This window comes from Eurytemora carolleeae, unplaced genomic scaffold (genome assembly GCF_000591075.1).
Source record: "Eurytemora carolleeae unplaced genomic scaffold, Eaff_2.0 scaffold788, whole genome shotgun sequence".
Taxonomy (NCBI): domain Eukaryota; kingdom Metazoa; phylum Arthropoda; class Copepoda; order Calanoida; family Temoridae; genus Eurytemora; species Eurytemora carolleeae.
This window is the reverse complement of record NW_019396678.1, coordinates 74,560-93,047: the sequence shown is the minus strand read 5'-3', so window position 1 is coordinate 93,047 and position 18,488 is coordinate 74,560. Positions and strand designations below refer to the sequence as shown.

The 18,488-nt window shown below is 33.1% G+C and overlaps 3 protein-coding genes across 4 annotated transcripts; 1 reads left to right on the top strand and 2 right to left on the bottom strand.

Moving 5' to 3' along the window:
• Positions 1-80: 80 nt before the first annotated feature.
• LOC111707266 (zinc finger CCHC domain-containing protein 8 homolog) lies at positions 81-7,552 on the bottom strand. The gene is made up of 10 exons (XM_023480336.1): positions 7,399-7,552; positions 7,036-7,185; positions 6,847-6,926; positions 6,623-6,780; positions 5,913-6,107; positions 4,784-4,967; positions 4,021-4,080; positions 1,917-2,148; positions 1,334-1,484; positions 81-834 (listed from the first exon to the last, which is right to left on the bottom strand). Exons 1-10 carry the CDS (start codon positions 7,529-7,531, stop codon positions 783-785), a joined length of 1,395 nt encoding a protein of 464 aa, XP_023336104.1. The 5' UTR covers positions 7,532-7,552; the 3' UTR covers positions 81-782.
• Positions 7,553-7,605: 53 nt separating this feature from the next.
• LOC111707267 (FUN14 domain-containing protein 2) lies at positions 7,606-18,111 on the bottom strand. 2 transcript variants are annotated; one of them, XM_023480338.1, is made up of 4 exons: positions 18,087-18,111; positions 10,117-10,254; positions 8,846-8,992; positions 7,606-7,897 (listed from the first exon to the last, which is right to left on the bottom strand). In XM_023480338.1, exons 2-4 carry the CDS (start codon positions 10,249-10,251, stop codon positions 7,724-7,726), a joined length of 456 nt encoding a protein of 151 aa, XP_023336106.1. In that variant the 5' UTR covers positions 10,252-10,254; positions 18,087-18,111; the 3' UTR covers positions 7,606-7,723. The 2 variants fall into 2 exon arrangements, with proteins under 2 accessions (XP_023336106.1, XP_023336105.1); XM_023480337.1 differs by lacking the exon at positions 18,087-18,111 and adding an exon at positions 10,574-10,596 and having other exon boundaries at positions 7,606-7,882.
• LOC111707268 (synaptobrevin) lies at positions 11,068-16,938 on the top strand. Its single transcript, XM_023480339.1, has 5 exons — positions 11,068-11,239; positions 12,913-12,995; positions 14,594-14,668; positions 16,462-16,546; positions 16,849-16,938. The coding sequence occupies exons 1-5, from the start codon at positions 11,204-11,206 to the stop codon at positions 16,855-16,857; spliced, it is 288 nt and encodes a 95-aa protein (XP_023336107.1). The 5' UTR covers positions 11,068-11,203; the 3' UTR covers positions 16,858-16,938.
• Positions 18,112-18,488: the final 377 nt, after the last annotated feature.

The window sequence follows — 18,488 nt, the reverse complement described above, 5'->3', positions numbered from 1 at the left end:
CCGCCCTCCCTCCCTCCCTCCCCTATCTCATAGAATAATTAACATGCACAATTTTAAACAGAAATATAGGTAATATTCTGTACAACAAATATTTTATTACAAACAAGATAACAAACTGAATAACACAGAAGAAGGAACAAGGAAAACTGTATAAACATAGTCTAGGATTTAGTAAAATGAATAAATTAGGGGAAAACGGGGGCTACCCCCCCCCCCTGAAATATTCCAATATCCATGCTTGCTCACAGTCCATATTTGAAAACTGGGGTTATTTAAGACCAGAAAAAATGCATCCATAAAATAAAGTAAATATTGTATCAGGTACGATTTCATTTAGAATCTTCAAGTCAGTTTAATCTTTAATAGTAAGCTTTCATATCATATCATACAGCTAGGGATGCGTCCAACAGCTCCTTGACCTACAAGGGGTATGCCATCACAATCCCCGATAGGTGAAGGCTTTTCAGAAGAAGTATCACAAACCTCTCAGGCAAAGTTGTTTTAATAGTTTTGAATATTCTTTAAAAATGTTTTGAATATTCTTTAAAAATGTTGAAGACTGAATACTTGAAAATTGTGAGGAATGAGTCCTTTAAATGTTGAGGACTGAATCCTTGAATATGTTGAGAACTGAATCCTTGAATAAGTTGAGAACTGAATCCTTGAATAAGTTGAGAACTGAATCCTTGAATATGTTGAGAACTGAATCCTTGAATATGTTGTGAACAGAATTCTTGAAAATGTTAAGGACTGAGTCCTTAAATATGTTCAGGACTGAATCCTTAGCTCTGGGTGCCAGGTGGAGTATCTTCATCCTCAACTACACGGCGTTTTCTTAAAGAATTTATTTATTTTTTATTTTCAAAATATGAAATAAATGTGACAAAATTTATAATTTTAAGACATTTTTGCGACAATTTAATCAGAGTGGAAACTTTAGAATTGGGTTTCTATAATACCGATTAATCTGAATATTCACTGTGGACACTTATGATTTTTGCGTAATCTGCCGCACTCTTTTTCCCTCTTTTTGGATGACATCAAGCATTAAACTCGATATCCACATATCCACAATTTCTAAAGTTTTCAGCTCAACTCAGAATCAAACAGATACATTGGCGATCAAAAAAGAGTGGAATGTAGTTATCTTAGTTTCTTGACTAACGATTCTGTCATTTAAAACTGATTTATTGTGACGTATACATTATCAAACATTTAACAGGTATTAAAATTGCTAATTAAAAAGTCTTTATCTTGATGATAAAAACGAACGAATACGACAATTAATCCTGATTTTTCCGTTTTTATATCATTTCAATTTATATGATCTAACCTGATCCGTTTGATGAGTCCGACCATTTGATCCCATTTCCCAGTAGAATCTGGCAGGTTTTCAAAAGCAACATGCTCCGACATATCCTTGGCAAACCCGGACTGGGACGGAAGACGGGAGAACGGAGAGAAGATCTCACAGATAGGTGTACCTAAACAGTTGACAGTCAGAATTCATCTCTTACTTTAAAAAATCAACACTTCAGAGAAAATAATTTCAACAAAAAAATTAGGGCAATTTGAGATTCGACTTTATCCCCAGGTCGAGTTCTTAAACATTGCAGTTATAAACATTTTCAATTCATATTTTCCAAATAGTTTTAATCTTGAAACAAAAACAGTCATGAGAAAATCTTTATGTTGATCACCAATGAGAAAATTTTATCGTAATACAAAATTGCATTTTTTAACGATTATTCCAAAGTAAACATGAAATTTAAAATTTTAAACATAAATTACTTCTTAACTTTTTGTGTACCCTGTTTGCAGAGTATAAAAGACAATATATGATAAAAAATCTTTAAAAAAAACAATAGCCAATAATTAGAATTTCAATATTGCAAAAAAAGCTAATAAGATTTTACCCGGTTCAGTTTTGGAGACGACATTAATCCCTGTAGAAGAAGAACTGTGCTGACGAGTAGGAGTTGATATAGAAGGAGTATTCAACCCTGACGTATCCTTCCCGTCCTTCTTCACCTCCTTGTTAATGTCCTGTGTCACTTCCTCCATCTCTGTATCACTTTCAACTGTTGAATCAAGAACAATGGTTCCGTCAAGATCTATTGTCTCAACCTTGTCATTCACACTTGTATCCTTAACAGTAAAATTGGTTAAATACACTTTCAAGAATTTCATCCAAAACTTAAATTAACAAGGTTTATAAAGATTAATAAGATTTGCAAAAAAAATATTTATGGTATTTTAACTTTAAAATAGTATTTGTTTTAGGTTCCCGTCGCTCGACAACTTATTGTACCATCCAAAACCTATATAATTATTAAGATAAGCTAATAGTGGGAACATGACAGTCCATATGTTTACGTACGGAAATGATCCGGAATTTTTTTCCTTTTCCATTATGGAAAAGGTTCCGGACATTGTTACGGAATTACAGAATGTTCCGGAATATTGTTCAGGAAAATCGTTCTTGAATTTTCCGGGAAGAGGTTCCGGAAAACGTTAAAGACATCTTAAACTTATGTAAAATTAAACTAGTAAGTAATACTATGTTGTTACAAAGCAAATAGTATCTTATAAAATAACTTTTAAATTTGTCTGTATACAGTATAGTATACACTACGTAATTGCCGTGTCTTATGTCAATTGAACTAATTAAAGTCATAAAGTCTAAAAGTCGTCCTCCTATTCCAGAGTTTTCTGATTCCCACTCTATTTATATACTTTGCTCGTCTGTTTATTTGTCCGTTTGAATCCAATAAACGTAAAAACAGCTGAACTGACCAAGCCCAAAATTTGTGAGGCAACTCACATGGCCCAAGGGAAGGTTTAAAATTGGTTTAAAAATTTGTACGGGAAAAAAAGTCGAAATTTATATTTTTCTTAATTCACCAATTTGAAGTCTAATCTAAATATAAATTTGGCTTGTCTGTCTGTTTGTCTGCCTGTCTGTCTGTCTGTTTGTATCCAATAAACGTCAAAACGGCTGAACCGATCGGGCCCAAATTTTTTGTGGGACATCTAGGGACCCCAGGGAAGGTTTATGAATGATCAAAATTTCAAATATTTGTCTCCATAAAAATTCGATCTTCATTAAATTTTTAAAAATTTTGAAAATCCGCGGATTATTTTTGTTTTGTTTTACGATGTACACAAAGAGAACATGTTCACAATTAATTTAGAAGATGGGCGCGAAGCGCCTTATAAGGCTAGTTTTTATATACTCATTATCCGTTGACCCTCTTGAAAAATAAAAACTAATTTGTCAAAAAATATTGTGGGGAAAGTGAAAACTGTAACTGTAAAATAGTCATGATGAACTATAGTAAAATATTTGTGAATATATAAACTGAATGCGTATTTATTATATGTCAACTAATAACTTTCAACATTTAGTGTTTTAACATTGCTTTCTATGTAAAACATTGTGTTAAAATTTCCGGTTACAAAATGGAAACTGGAAATTTTGCGATTTACGTTACGTTAACCGGAAAACCGGGATTAGAGGTCGTTATAGGTCATTAGAAGGTCAAACACTGGATTCGTTGCTGCTACTGTATTCCTAAGGTTCCTAGCTTTAAATTGATACGCATAAAGCCTTAGTTAAAACCTTTTCTTTTTTGGAGATCATTTAGGTCATTAGTGGTCATTAGAAGATCAAACACTGGATTTGTTGCTGCTACTGTATTCCCTGGGTTCCTAGCTTTCGTTTGATGTGAATAAAAGCCATAGTTAAAATATTTTCTATTTGTGGAGGTCATTAGAGGTCATTAGAAGTCTTTAAAATTCAATTTGATTTTATTTTAGGAATTTCGATCACTAATTAGGCGGGCAGCCAAAAAATTGGAAGATTTGAACCAAAAATGAAGGCAGGGCCCCCTTCCTCCCTACATCAAATAGGACATCTCCAATTCTCCACCATCCCCTTTGTTCATTTTATGGCACAGTCTGAGCGTGTCAAAAATGGATTTAGAGAACACCTAAGTTTAAAAATTTAGAAAATTTTACCTGCATTTTAGATCGAACATATGCTTTCTGTTCCCTGGGTTTTAACTCATCAATCATATCCTTAAATATTAATTGTATTTTTATTTATTCATCATAAATTAAACATATCAAATTGTGCAAATTAAAATGGCCCGAAATTGACATTTTGCAGGATTGCGGTTTACAACGTAAACATCTTCAGAAACAACAAAGTATATCAACAACCAAACAACATTGATTATTTTAGGGAGTTTTCATACAAACAAATAAAATAGGTCTAGAGAGGATAAGCTTATTTATTGGAAGAAAAAGCAACTTTTTAAAAGTGCAATGACAAACTTCTGAAGGACAAACTCGGCTCCTAAAATACAAACCGCAACAAACAAAATCTCCGGAAAGACAAACTTCTTAACAATCAAACTCCAGAATATTTTCGTATTTTCGTATTTACATTTATTCTATTTCTATTGTTCTATGTAAAGAGGCTTTAGTGGAACCAAATGTTTGAAGGTCAAGCGCTGCGGCTAAAATATGCTAGGGGGCCGCTTGTGATTTTTTCCTGAAAACGACTTCCACGTGATGCGATGTTCCGATCAAACTTAACTTTTCACAAAATGCTCATATTGGGCCACATCACCCAAAGAAACTATGCACCCAAAAAAATTTGTTAACCCCCTATGTGTCACCCTAATATAGATGGTTTGTTAAAAAACTAAATTATATAAACGTTATATATATCAAAATATCAATCAATCCAAAACAATACTAGAACTATTATATTAACCTTTAGTTTGCGAACTCTATTAAAGGGAACTGCGCGATATTTACTGGACTCATCTCTGTACTCTCTCGGTAGTTCGGAGTTGAACCCCGGCCAGTCAATCAGCTTCTCAATATCAAACTCAACCTTATCCTTCTCATCCACAACCTCTCCGTCCTCGTTACAAGGGTCCTCAACCTTCTGTCCTCTAAAATAAAAAATGTTGAAAAGTTTTCGGTGCAAAATAAAAATAGAGACTGTTAAGAGTAGATCTTCGACATCCACTTCTTTTAGTCCTTCCAACATGAATCCACATCCGCGTACAAAACCGGATCCGAAACCAGCTCATGATTTTTCTTTATGCTTTGCCGATTTCACCAAAATCAAGTTTCCAAATATCCAATTTTTTTTTGTATTCAGAAACTTGAAATTTGTTTCATGCCGATCCGGATCCGGCGAGGAGGGCCCCGGGCGTGAGATAATGCCCGGGTAGTGAGGCACATCTTGATGATTTGGACACTTTCCCCACAATATCAAATTACTGATGCATTGATAAACATCTGCTAAACGTAAACATATAGATAAATTAGTTTTTAAATGTAGCAATACTAGATGTCGTCTTCCTTTCAAAGAATTAAATAATATGAAAAAATTAATTTCTATCTCTTGCACATGCAATAATTGTGTAAAAATTTGTATCTATAATATATGGAAATCTATAAATATATTTAAATATTTTCAAATTTATGGTTTAATACCGAAATACAGTACCCGGACATTATCTCACGCCCGGAACTTTTTAACGTGACACCGGATCCAAGGGAGCTAACTTGTTAATGATCCGGATCCAGGGAACTAAAAAGTTACAGAGCCAAAAGATCCGGATCCTAAGCACTGTTCAGGGAAATATATTTCATATGAAGATCATCCCACCTAACAATAATTTGTTTATTGTCAATCCCACACATTTTCCAAACAAAACGATTAGAGGTTATATTAAAATTAATTTTGGCTGGCTTCATTTTATTCATAACAAAGAGCCTCATCTAAGTGTTCTTATAAAAAAAACGAGTGGCCCAATCTGTCAGGGCCCCCTGGGATAATGAGATTAGGGGGCCTCTTATTAGAATGTCATCTTTTCGACTCATTTTACCTTTCATGATAGAGCTGTATTCCTGATGAATTGATCTCTGCATGCAGCAACCAGCCCGGAGGGTAACCCAGAGCACGCATTCTATAAATATACTCCGGAACCTGATCATCGCGCAGGCGCAGTGCTTCACGGAGTTTAGAGGACGGAAGACCAGGTTGGAGATGACCAAACTTCTGTGGCTCATCAACATGATATCTAAACAAAATGTCATATAAATATATATATTTATACATTTATCAATTGTAGAAAACCAAGGATTTCAAGAGTTCTCGACACACAAGTGGAGACTTATATAGTATTTCAAACTTTTTTTCAGTATTAATACATCTAAAATGTATATTTAAACTGAAAAAAGTTGAAAATACTATATATATATATTTATATATATTATTATCTATATATATTTAAATATACATTTATATGTTATGTATGTTATCCTATCCTTGGAAGATTTTGAAGATGAAAAATTTCATTTTATACATCTGTCGGCCCCGTTTTAATTTATTTTGAAATAAAATCTGACTTAAGCATAATTATTTTTTAGAAGAATGTCAAATAATTTTTTTAAAATATGTACCTTTTGGAATTTAACAACAAAAAATGCAAAAAAAAATCTTAGAAAAATTTTCAACAAATTTTAAGAGAAAAATTCTTATTTGGGTTTCCATTTTTCAATTCAAAACCTGTTATGGTGTTACCCCGATAGTTACCTGTTTTTATTAAACATGGCGGTTTTCATCGCAAACTCCTTCTTGTTCTTGTTGATCTCCTTCTGGTCCCTGGGGTTCGGACAGTCGAACATCATGTGATCACCCAAACAGTTGAAGCACTTGTTTCCACCCTTCTTAGGTTCCTCGTCAACAACTTCCTTGAAAATGAGTCGTTGAATCATCGATTCATTGCAGAACTGACTGATTGATTGATTGATAGTTACCTCCTGGGAATCTGTAAGAATAAGACCGGTTTGTAAATTGGTCGATTGTGGGGACGGAACTTCTTCGTCTCCGTCCACATCTACAAGCAGAAAAAACGTTAAAAAAATCGGTTCTTAATAATAATAAGAATATCTGAAAGAGAACCCTGTATGGAACCCCCGGACCGTTAACAGAAGATAAAGACTCACCTATTCTAAATAAGAGATTATAACTGTCATCATTAGAGGTTTGATTTTCCAGTTTGGATTCCAAAATTTTGATTTTCTGTTTTAATTCTAAATTTTCACGAACAATGTTCATTAGATTTTTTTTCAAAACATCTTTCTTCCGTATTTCCACTGAACATGATCTATGGATTAGGTTTTTAAATCCAACTGTTTATTGCAATAGAGGATCTGATTCCGGATCTAAATTAAATAGATCCTGTTCCCAAGAATGCTTTAGATAAAAATAATTTCAACACAAAACTTGGTCTATAAATATTTATCACTTGTTTAAATATGCGTACAAATTAACTAGATTGAAATAAAAACAAACTAATCCATGTATTCCTAAATCATTAACTTGCTCCTCTAATTCTTTTTCGTCAATCTGTAAGCTTTTGTCCTCGCTGTGATCTTCATTCTCGGTCAATTCATTCGCGTCTTTACCTATACTTTCTATCACAGAGAGAAAAGCCGCCATTCTTGTCTGAAATTTAATAGTTTTAAAATATATTTTTAGTTATCTCTAGAAATTTTTGAGTAAATAAAATGAAATTTTTGAGTAAATATATATTTGGGGAAAAAACACTGTCAGGAACTATACAAGAATATTTGGTTTGCTATCGAACATTTCTGATTTCTGTAAATAAAAATGGTAATGCTAATATTCAGATCAAGAGGAAGCAATGCCAAGGAAAAATCCTCCAGTAAAGCCTCCGGCAACGTATATATTTTTAGCGGCAAAATCCTGAAACTTCTCTAGTCCCGACTTGGACTTGATGTGGAGCTTCTTCTTGAGCTTCTCCGCCATAGAGGAGGAGTCCGTCGTCATCTTGTTCCAATCAACCTGATTAATCCAAGGATTATTAAAAATAAACCAGAGTTGTATATTTTTCAGAACTAACTTCCACCCAGAGCCCGCGATTTAAAAGCTTCGGCTCGAGTCGTAATTCTTTAAACCCAACTTTAAAAGCCAATCTTCGACCCAACTCTAACGACAGCTTGTGTCACGTGATTGACAGCTGCAAGATCTTCGGGTCGACTTAAGGAGTTAAGCCCAATGAAAATAAAACCGACCTTGATTGGTTTTAGTGGAGAATAAGACTCAATGTTGCGTCTTGTTCNAATTCAACTCTGTGGAAAATAAGATGCAGCTTTAATCCGAAAGCTCAAGCCGTAAATAAGGTCCAACGACAGCTTAGACCCGAGCCGTATTTCCCCGAATTTTTTAAATCGCGGGCTCTGGAGAGGAGGAGGGGGGGGAGGATTATTATGATTTGGGAAAAATGAAAAATTGACCATCAAGAGGCAAGTTTTTTCATACTTACGGTTACTTTATACCCAGAGGTTCTTTTTTTTACTAAAAATATTTTTAGTTCCCCAATTAAGCGAATAAAACCATAACAAATATTTATACTTTCTGGGAGAACAAAAAATTTCAAAATGGGGGAATTATTTTTGTGACAATATACACCCCTGCTATTACATAGAGAGTATCCATGGTAATGGGAAGATAATTTCATTAATAATTTGCAAGCTCATATTGATAATTTTCCAGCAAAAGTTTATTATTTTGTTGAAAAAAATTGTGATTAAGCGATTACAGAAGACCTGGAGAAAAAAAATATTTACAAAGAGGGTGTAATTATCTTACAAGAATTCATATATCCCTCCAATGATTAAATGAAATAACATAAAAACTTTGAAGACCAAAAAAAAAAAAAATCAGATCAGAAAACCCTAAATAAAAAAACCCTTAATAAATATCATATCAATTTAAATCAAGTTAACTGGCCTTAATATATCCTTTATGATGAGCTATTTGAAGAATAAGAAGAGTTCCGCCGATAGCTGTGGCTGCCATCTTTCCAAGCTTCATTGTAGTGTAGCCGGCCAACCAGCCAGCCGTTCCGCCGACCAACATCTGCTTCGGTGCCGGGGCCTGCAACATATTATTTTTGTTTAGTACTAATCAAACGAGCTTCTTCCGCGGTGTGCGTTTTCAGGGGGAACAATAATTTAATTAATTTGTGGAAACATTGAAAAGTGGGATGTATTAAAAGACTAATTTTATCGTTCATTTTTATATTTATTACCGAAATATTCAGTTTTAATTTATTTTGAAATAAAATCTGACTTAAGCATAATTATTTTTTAGAAGAATGTCAAATAATTTTTTTAAAATATGTACCTTTTGGAATTTAACNCCCCATCATCAAAATCATTACTTCTTCCAAATTCAACGCAAACCCGAAAAAGAATCAGGACTTCAGGGGGGAAAATAATTCTTTTGAGAAAATATAAACCCCTGAAGCTCTTTCTGTCTGAATATCATATTCAATAATTTAGTTTGGGTTCAGTTGTATACACTATACTGTTACACACAGAATTCAGAAAAATAGAGGGATAATTATTTTACATATTTAGAGTCCTCTGCCATAGTTTATGACTTTACGATTTTAGATTCGTTTCTAGATACACAGATATTTACATTCTTCATTGAATTATTGTGGACTGTATTTTTTTACAAAGAATGGACAGAATGCAGAACTTTCTGAAAAAATATAATTTTGTGATTCTACGCACCACGTTGCTACGTAAAAATCTATGATATAAAATAATAGGGTCCGTCCTAGAGAACACTTTATGGACCCCCCCGCCCCCCCCCCCCCCTCCTATCAATTTTGTACATGACCCCTTATATTACATTTTTCAGCAAAAATATTATTATTATTTTAGGTTAGGTTAGGTTAAAACAATTTCTGGGCCGAGCACTGCGGCTAGGACTGGCTAGGAGGCCGAGCGCCGCGGCTAGGACGGGCTGTACAAAATTGATAGGAGAGGGAGGGCCCGGGGGGCCTAGGCGGGGAGGGGGGCTCCAAAAATCGTTCCCTAGGAAATTACCAAATAATAATTTTTGCTTTAAATTTTATTGCGATTATTTTACATGATTTCAATGCTAGAAAGTTAAGTAAGTATTCATAATTCTAACAAGAAAGAAAATTGACGGAGAATTTAATGTAATGTTTCTTCCGTACAATACAATTAGAGTAAAGGAAAACAAACCTTTGAAAGATCTTTCATAGCTCGGCTGACAATGTCTTTCCTATCTTCTGTCAATTCTAATGAATCTAAGGTTTCAATAAAATCTTCTTTCAGTGTAGCAATTTCGTTCAATGCACGATCTCTAGCTTCCGCCATTTTCTGAAAAAAAAATATCAAATGAAAGTTGAATGATAAAATTCACAAATCTTAAAAGCACTTTCAGGTTTAGAAATGTTTTACTTAAAATTAATAATCAACTGAGTTAATTTTCTTTTCGGGCAATTCGCTTCAGATAAATCTCGATCAATCAAGAAAATATTGAGACTGCGCTAATGCCGCACAGTCCGCACAGTTTGAGAATGAATTCCAAAATGGAAAGAAAAGTCGTCTTTGATTCCCCATCCTTCAAAAACAAAGAAAGCATAATTTTAAGAATAATAAATTACATTCCTTTTTAAAAAGCTGAAAGAGAACTTACTGATTTAAAATTGGAATTTGTGAATTTTGTAAAAAAAAATTCACGCATTTCTAAGATTTTTCAATGCAGTGTTTAATGAAAAATCCCGCCGGGATTCAATGAAAATTGTTGCATACCAAAAAACCAGCTTTTTATAAAGGAATATATATTTGTCCTCTTTAAGATTTGAGGTGAGGGGCTCTGGGAGTGCCGTGCAATAACGATTAGGATTTAGTTCTAATGAAATGATTATTTAGTTTTGAATACGTCATGCTTTTTATTTTGTTGAAATATATCAATATAAGTAAGGTGAGAGGAGTATAAAGGGGGGAGTTTCTGCAATAATTCTTAGTTAATAAATTAAACTGTTAGAGATTATATAAGCGTCCCATATCATATTAGATTATCTTTAAGCTTTAACGCCATAATAAACATAATATTCGCAAAAACCTAACATTTTCTGCTAGAAAAATTTTATATGAACCTTAAATTCAATTTTATGAAATGGTTTATTCTTTTTAAAATTTCTTATTAGTGTCGAAAACGTAATTTAGACCCATCTTGACGATCTAATATGATAGCGGGACACCCTAAAGGTATTAAATTGGTGTAAACTTTTCAAGGCTAGAAGGCTAGAAGAGAGGGTTGAATATGAATTCTGTTCAGATAGCAGCAGCTCAAAATGAGGTAAAATAAAAAAATCATACAGGGTTACCCAAAAAGAATGAGACTTCATTGACGACCGTACGGCATTCAAGTCTTATTTTTTGCACTTGCAAGGGTTCCAGTTATAAAATTGTTTAATTTTTATGAGGTAAAATAAAAAAATCATACAGGGATTGCAGATATAAAAAACATGGAACAGTTTTAGAAAAAGAAAGAAGAGGGAGCACATGAAGAAAAGGAGGAAAGGGATGAAAAAATAAAGTCAAAACGTACTGGTACCAATATTTTCTTCTCAATCTTGCAGAACTCTGCTGGAAGATCCCACTGTTAGCCTCCAGACAAGCGTCCCATATCATATTAGATTATCTTTAAGCTTTAACGCCATAATAAACATATAATATTCGCAAAAACCTAACATTTTCTGCAAGAAAAATTTTATATGAACCTTAAATTCAATTTTATGAAATGGTTTATTCTTTTTAAAATTTCTTATTAGTGTCGATAACGTAATAATTAGACCCATCATGACGATCTAATATGATAGCGGGACACCCTGTAGAAAAGGTATTAAATTGGTGTAAACTTTTCTAGGCTAGAAGGCTAGAAGAGAGGGTATGTGCAGTAATAAGTATCAATTTGACGATAACGTTTTTAATACAGTGAATCTGAGATATATAAATAAATAGAAAGAGTTTTGTATAATGTCGTATTACTTATTTAAGATCAAATATGCCGCGGAAAAATGAGTTTGATATTAATATATCAATTGCATTTATAATTCTTCAGGGCGATTAATTTACCTTGAATTAAGACAAAAGAAGTATTTTAGAATTATGAAAAACTTATGAAAACGGTCTATGTATTCATAAATCTAGGATTCACTGTACTAGTGCAAAGGGAGTCGTCTTGTCCCATTACTTGAATTGAAGACTTTACTGCAGATTTTGGAATCCTTTTATTTCCGGATTGATATGCAATTATCATCCCATATTTACAGTTTTTATGTTTAATGAGAAATCAATCATCTAGTCTACAACTCTCTGCAATTTCTCATAATTGAAAATGTTGAAAATACACCAATAATTACAGGAAAATTTAAAATTCGGTGATGGTGATGGACAAAACCTCTGTAGAGTGAAAAAGTAGATGTTAGTTCCACATTTATTGAAAATATATTTTGGTCTGGGTTGACCCTCGTCAGTTTTAACGATATAACCATCAAAATTGATAAAGAAATATAAAAAAATGTGTGTTAAAAATTTACAAGAAAATAAACAAACAAAAAAGATTATTCAAAATAAAAATTTGGGCTGTCAAATGGACATAAGGGAAACGAACTCAGATTATCAGATGGAAAAAAAGATAATTTGCAAGTATTCACTTTTAAAGAAAAGGTTTTAGTACAATTATTATTCCTGTCACAAAGGTTAAAAGCAAGATGTTTAGATGTATGTGTATAAAGTGATGGTGGGGGTCGAGCTAATTAACGAACTTTTGCGTAAATCGGGCGGAGGGGGAGGGGGGGGACGGCTTGTTTAATTAGGGGTTTTTAAACCTTTTAAAGAATTGGACATAAACAACAGGAAAATATGTATATAATGTTTAACAATGTAAAAGTGACCCAAAAATAAAGCCAATTTTTTCTCTGAACTTTTGGCATTTTGGCAAAATTCTGAATTGACACTGGTTTTAAGGTTAAAGATGTTGTTGGAGTTATGAAGAATAATATTGATAAAGTTCTTGAGAGAGATTCTAAACTTCATGATTTAGATGACAGGTACATTTTACGCACGGTGCTGTAGGCGATTATATCAATACTAGGCTTTTAGTGCGCTTCGCGCCCATCTTCTATTTCCACTTTTAATTGTGGCTTTATCTCTTGGCATCTTCTCTTTGTCAGTATAAAACAAAAACAAAAAAAGTTGGCGGATTTCACAATATTTTGAAAATTTTACAAAAATAAAAAACTTTTAAACACAAATTTTTCGAATTTTGATCGTTCAAAACCTTCCCTGGGGTCACGTGAGGTCCCATACAAAATTTGGTCCCGATCAATTCCGCCGTTTTGTCGTTTATTGGATACAAACAAACAGACAAACACTCAGACAGACAAGCCAAATTTATATATAGATAATGAAGATGACATTTTTTATAGTAAAGTTTTAATTGTTAACAAGTTTTTTCGGATTACAAGTTTACAGGTAAATGTATAAAGAGAAGCTTTTTTAATCGACAGCTCACCGTTTCTCTTTCACATTCAGCCTGTTTGTAAAAAGTTTAATAAATTTTTATGACAGGGTCGACTTTGAAATGTCACAACGCCTTGGGTTTTGATTTAACCGCTCTAACTCACTTATGCTTTTCTTATAGATCTTTACATGTCCGTTTTAGCACTATAAAGCACTTGTTGTTAGCTTTGGGTTTTAAGAAGTAATTGGCAAAATTCTCATAGATTTCTTCTTGAGAGCTTGCAACCTTTAAATCATGTTTTTGTGGGTCCATGCTGTTTAAAAGCTTTACATAAATCAAAATTGAAATCGAAATTCGTCTTTAATATATTGATATTATCTCCTATCACGTCATTCATATACCTAACTTCTTAAATCTCCGTGAGAATTCTATGATAAACATAGATTTAGAAGTCAAAATATTTAAACTTTTTTGCATTCTTTTAATCCATGCACGAGAAGAGGAACTGTTGATCGCCACAAATGATATTTTTCTAATTCCTTTTTAGCCTGAAAATGTTAACTATTGAAATGTCAAACTTTGACTATTTTATATAACAATTTCATTTGTAGTTTAAAATTTCAAAGGTCTGCTATAACGACATCAGAGCCACATAAAAACTTATACTCAGGGCTATAATTCCCTAGACCCAGATTTAAGGTTTGATCATATATGACCCAAATTAGAAAATTAACTGGAAACAGCTTGTGTCACGTGATCGACCGCTGCCAGCCCTTTAAGACTCAACTTATGGAACTAATAGGCCCGATCAAAATAAACCCAACCTTGGTATATGGTTTAGGGAATTATAAGTCTCAATGTCGAGCACATCTTATTCTAATCAAATCCAGCACTCCGCTAATTCCAAAAACGAAAATCATCAAATATATTTTAATAAACCCAACTTGGGGGAAAATTTGTTGCAATTCTTATCCCTAAAAGCTGGAGTCGTAAATTAGTCTCAGTGACAGCTTAGTCTTGAGTCTTATTTTCTCCAAATTTTCTAAATCGCGGGCTTATTGGCAGGTTGCAAAGATGTCAGGATTAGAAATATTTGAATTCTTAAAAAGATTTATTTAATGAAGGTGCCGGGGGGGGGGGGGCATTAATGTGCATTGTGCGTCAAATGCATTTTCTGTTTTTTAGAGCTGCATCTCTGGAGGCTAACAGTGGGATCTTCCAGCAGAGTTCTGCAAGATTGAGAAGAAAATATTGGTACCAGTACGTTTTGACTTTATTTTTTCATGTTTTCTTCATGTGCTTCCTCTTCTTTCTTTTTCTAAAACTGTTCCATGTTTTTTATATCTGCAATTCCTTTTTAATATTCATGCATTTATTCTCTTTTTGAGATCCTGTAACCTTTCTCCGACTTTTTGACTTTAGATCGTTTTCAAACAAATCCCAACCCTACTCTCTCTCACTAGAATTACATTATTTTCTTCTCAGTATATTTTGCCAAAAACTTTGGAGTTAGTTAATATTACAGATAAAGCAACAAAATAATTTAAAATGTTAGACACGAAATAAATAAACTCAATAACACGAACAAAAAAACTTCAATAAACATAGAAAAAAAAACAAGAAAAGTTTGTAACCTTTACATTAATGAATTTGTCAAATCAATAATGTCAAAACAGTTCTTTGAGATCCATGTTAACCTTTCTCCGATTTCCTAGTAGTGCTTTGATTGTCTTTTCTTTTTCTTTTCTTTTCTGTAATCTTATTGTCGGACGGACTTATTTACTTTTGTTAATCCTATTCTCCCTTCTCTTTCTTTCTTTTTGACATCCTTATAGTTTGTGATTTTATACTATTTTCTCCTTTAATGCCTTGAATCTTCTTTCTTTATATTTTTTTTTTAAATCATGGTAACCTTTCTTTTGAGGCTTCTTTTATACTTTCTCTATCTTTCTTTTTTCAGATTCTTTTAACCTTTTCTGATTGCTACGTGATGCTTTGATTTTCTTTTTAAATCCTGTTAACCTTTTTCTTATTTCGTGATGATACTCCTTTTTCCCGTTTACCAAAGAAAAAAAATCATAAAACTGTTTACTGTTTGACATTTTCTCAAATGACTTTATTTAATTTAATTTTCTGGGGTGGGGCGGAGAGTGTGTTACACAAGTTCTCGTTAGATCACTGAAATTAAGCACACTTGTCCACAGCCAGTAACTGGATTGGTGTCCAGACTGGTGTTCACGGGTTCGAATCCCGTAAGCCACACAAACCTTTGGTTTCAAAAACATCTGAAGCCGACATCTGGTTAAGCAGTTATGACCACCTGACGGATGTAGGAGGACAGAGGGGCGGCTGTCAACAACTCTCGCAGCGAAAGGGTGCGTGCTTTCTACTTAACAAGAAAGAAGCTTTAAGTGAATTTATCCAAGTGAATGATGATGAAGAGAGGAATGCTGGACAAGCAAAGGAGAGTCTATGGTTGCAAGCTATAGGTACCTGGGGGTATCCAATCCGGGCTTACAGATGTTAGGGAGCGATGCGTGTGATGTTTCCTATCAGTATGGCACCCTGGCCTCATTTCAGGATATCAGAAGAATTCCTGCACTCTATAATTCTCAGGCCCAAGAAGCCATTAGGCAGCTGGAATCTTGTCAATCCTCTTCTCAGTATGAATGAAGCGTGGATGGATGAATGCGCTGCCAGATTACAACCCTTGGTAGATCAATATAAACCCAGACAACACCAAACTTTCGCAACAGAAAATTTCCAAGATTTGATCGTAACAAACCCGATCATGTCCTGGGGACAAAAAAATCTCTTTTAACAACTTTATTTAATTTTGGCCTTTTCCTGGTTTTTTTATTCCAGAGACTTCTTTCCGAATACCATAATGTCAAGTTAGATGGATTCTTTCCTTACTCAAAAAGAAAGGCAAATAATGAAGAATTTAATAGAAGCATACAAAGAAAATCCTCTTTTTCCCTCTTCAACCACTTCTTTAATTTTTCTAACAGTGCCTTCCATTAAAAGTAGATTGTACACTTTCATTTGTTTAGAAACATGAAGCTAAAGGTTTGTCTGGGAGGAGCAGGTGTAATCCTTGTTATCATAATAATTATCGCCATTGTAGTTCATGTTAAGGTGTTTATTTTATATTATTCCCGCTGCGATGTTTCTGTAAAGAGAATTGAATTTAAATATTCCATCACGGACCAGGAGAATTCCTTTAAGTTGTACAGTGTACAGTGTACAGGCAAGCAGCATGGTACTGTACAAGCAAGCAGATCTGCGTTAAGAACCCAAATTGTTTTTATTTTCTGAATCTTGAATGATGATATTTTTATCAGATTTTCTTAACAGAAACATTGCATCTAAATAGTATCGTCTCATGCTTGCTTTTTCAAACCCTCGAAATGAAAAAGAAAACTATTTCTTTATTTTAGAATGAATGAACATCATGGAACTCCCTTCAACATCAAGATCATAAAAAAATGTATCTATAATAATTTTAAAATAAATATTAATATTGTTGAGCAGTTAGATATATTCACTTTCATAAAAAACTAGCTTTGAAATCAAGCTTTGACCGTAGTTTTCCATATAAAAATACAACCCACTCAACTTAAAATTCTTTTATCAAGCTAAGAACATTTACGTGATTCTGCATCAAGTTTGAGGAAAATCTATCCAGGGTTCATGAGTTATGATCGGACATACAATCAGACGAACAAACAGAGATTACTACTTTATAATTTTATAGCTTGGGAACCCAGCTTTGCCTATAGTTTCCGTGGTTCTACATAGTTCCCCAATCAAATTTTGAGGAAAAGCAATCCAGGGTTCATGAGTTATGATCTGACATACAAACAAACAAACAGACAGGGATTAATAGTCTATAATTTAATAGCTTAGGAACCCATCTATGCCTGAAAGTTTCCCTATAAATGTCAACTCACTCAACTTATAATTTAGAAACCAAGCTAAGAACATTTCCGTGGTTCTACATAGTTCCCCAAATTAAAATTTGTGGTGAATCAGTCTTCATGAGTTATGATCAAACATCAAAACCGACAAACAGTATCAAAGCATGGTTTGGTAGTTATCAGTTTACTATTAAATGTCAAAAGAAAAACATCAATTTAACGAAAACATAATTGTAAAAGTTGTAAGTGAATCGCTCATTAAGCATGTATAAGAAGATTGACTGTTTCTAGTTATAAGATTGAATCGTTGATTCAGTAAGAAAACATGGTTTGGTAGTTAACAGTTAACTATTAAATGTAGTTAGATAGTTATCAGTTAACTTGTAAATAGAGAAGCATCAATTCAATGAAAACATAGTTTACTAAAATAAAAGTCATTTGAAAAGGTATATCATCAAAAGTAAAATACCAAGAAAAAGAGAAAGCGTATCTGGTCTTGAAAGTTAAATTTCGTACCATAAAGAAAATAAAAAGTTGAATCAAAAGAAAAACATGGACTTGAGAGTTAAATATGAAGCAAGTTAATTAAAAAGGCATCCTTAAAATAGGTATTTCATTGTTTAATACTTATTTATGATAAAGTAAATCTTAAAAGGCTATATGATAGATAAATTTTAAGAATTTGCTAAAGTTTAAATAAATTCTTTCTGACGAAGATATCAAAAATTGAATCAATTATAAAAAGAGAGAAACAAGACCTTAAAATGGGGAAGACAACATTATAACCTTGATGAGAGACTGAATAGAAGTTAATTTCGGTCTGCCCTCTTTCACTACTTTTCTATTACTGACTTTAAATTTGATTGGTGTATTCGTACAAGTTAGTCAACTTGGAGGATTTCGGAGAAATAATTTCGTGCATTTGTTAGTTTGATTTTCAACTATTTTAAATAATTCTTACCAAAAAACGATGATCAAACATCAAAACCGACAAACAGTGATTATTACTTTATATATATATATAGATATATAGATTGCATAAAGTTCGATTGTGAGTTGTGACCAAGGACAGGAAAGACAATTTCAAGAATTATCCATCCATTAAAGAAAATGTAATGATTGAATTACAATTTGTAAGTCGAACAAAGACAATTTGTAGG

Coding starts and splice junctions, on each gene's coding strand:
- LOC111707267 (XM_023480338.1), bottom strand. CDS start 10,251: ATGGCGGAAGCTAGAGATCGTGCATTGAACGAAATTGCTACACTGAAA. Junction 8,993..10,116: donor CTATGAAAGATCTTTCAAAG/GTTTGTTTTCCT, acceptor AATATGTTGCAG/GCCCCGGCACCGAAGCAGAT. Junction 7,898..8,845: donor ATCATAAAGGATATATTAAG/GCCAGTTAACTT, acceptor TGGATTAATCAG/GTTGATTGGAACAAGATGAC.
- LOC111707266 (XM_023480336.1), bottom strand. CDS start 7,531: ATGGCGGCTTTTCTCTCTGTGATAGAAAGTATAGGTAAAGACGCGAAT. Junction 2,149..4,020: donor ATGTTCGATCTAAAATGCAG/GTAAAATTTTCT, acceptor TTTACTGTTAAG/GATACAAGTGTGAATGACAA. Junction 835..1,333: donor GGACTCATCAAACGGATCAG/GTTAGATCATAT, acceptor AAATTCTTTAAG/AAAACGCCGTGTAGTTGAGG.
- LOC111707268 (XM_023480339.1), top strand. CDS start 11,204: ATGAATTCTGTTCAGATAGCAGCAGCTCAAAATGAG. Junction 11,240..12,912: donor TAGCAGCAGCTCAAAATGAG/GTAAAATAAAAA, acceptor ACTGGTTTTAAG/GTTAAAGATGTTGTTGGAGT. Junction 12,996..14,593: donor CTTCATGATTTAGATGACAG/GTACATTTTACG, acceptor TCTGTTTTTTAG/AGCTGCATCTCTGGAGGCTA.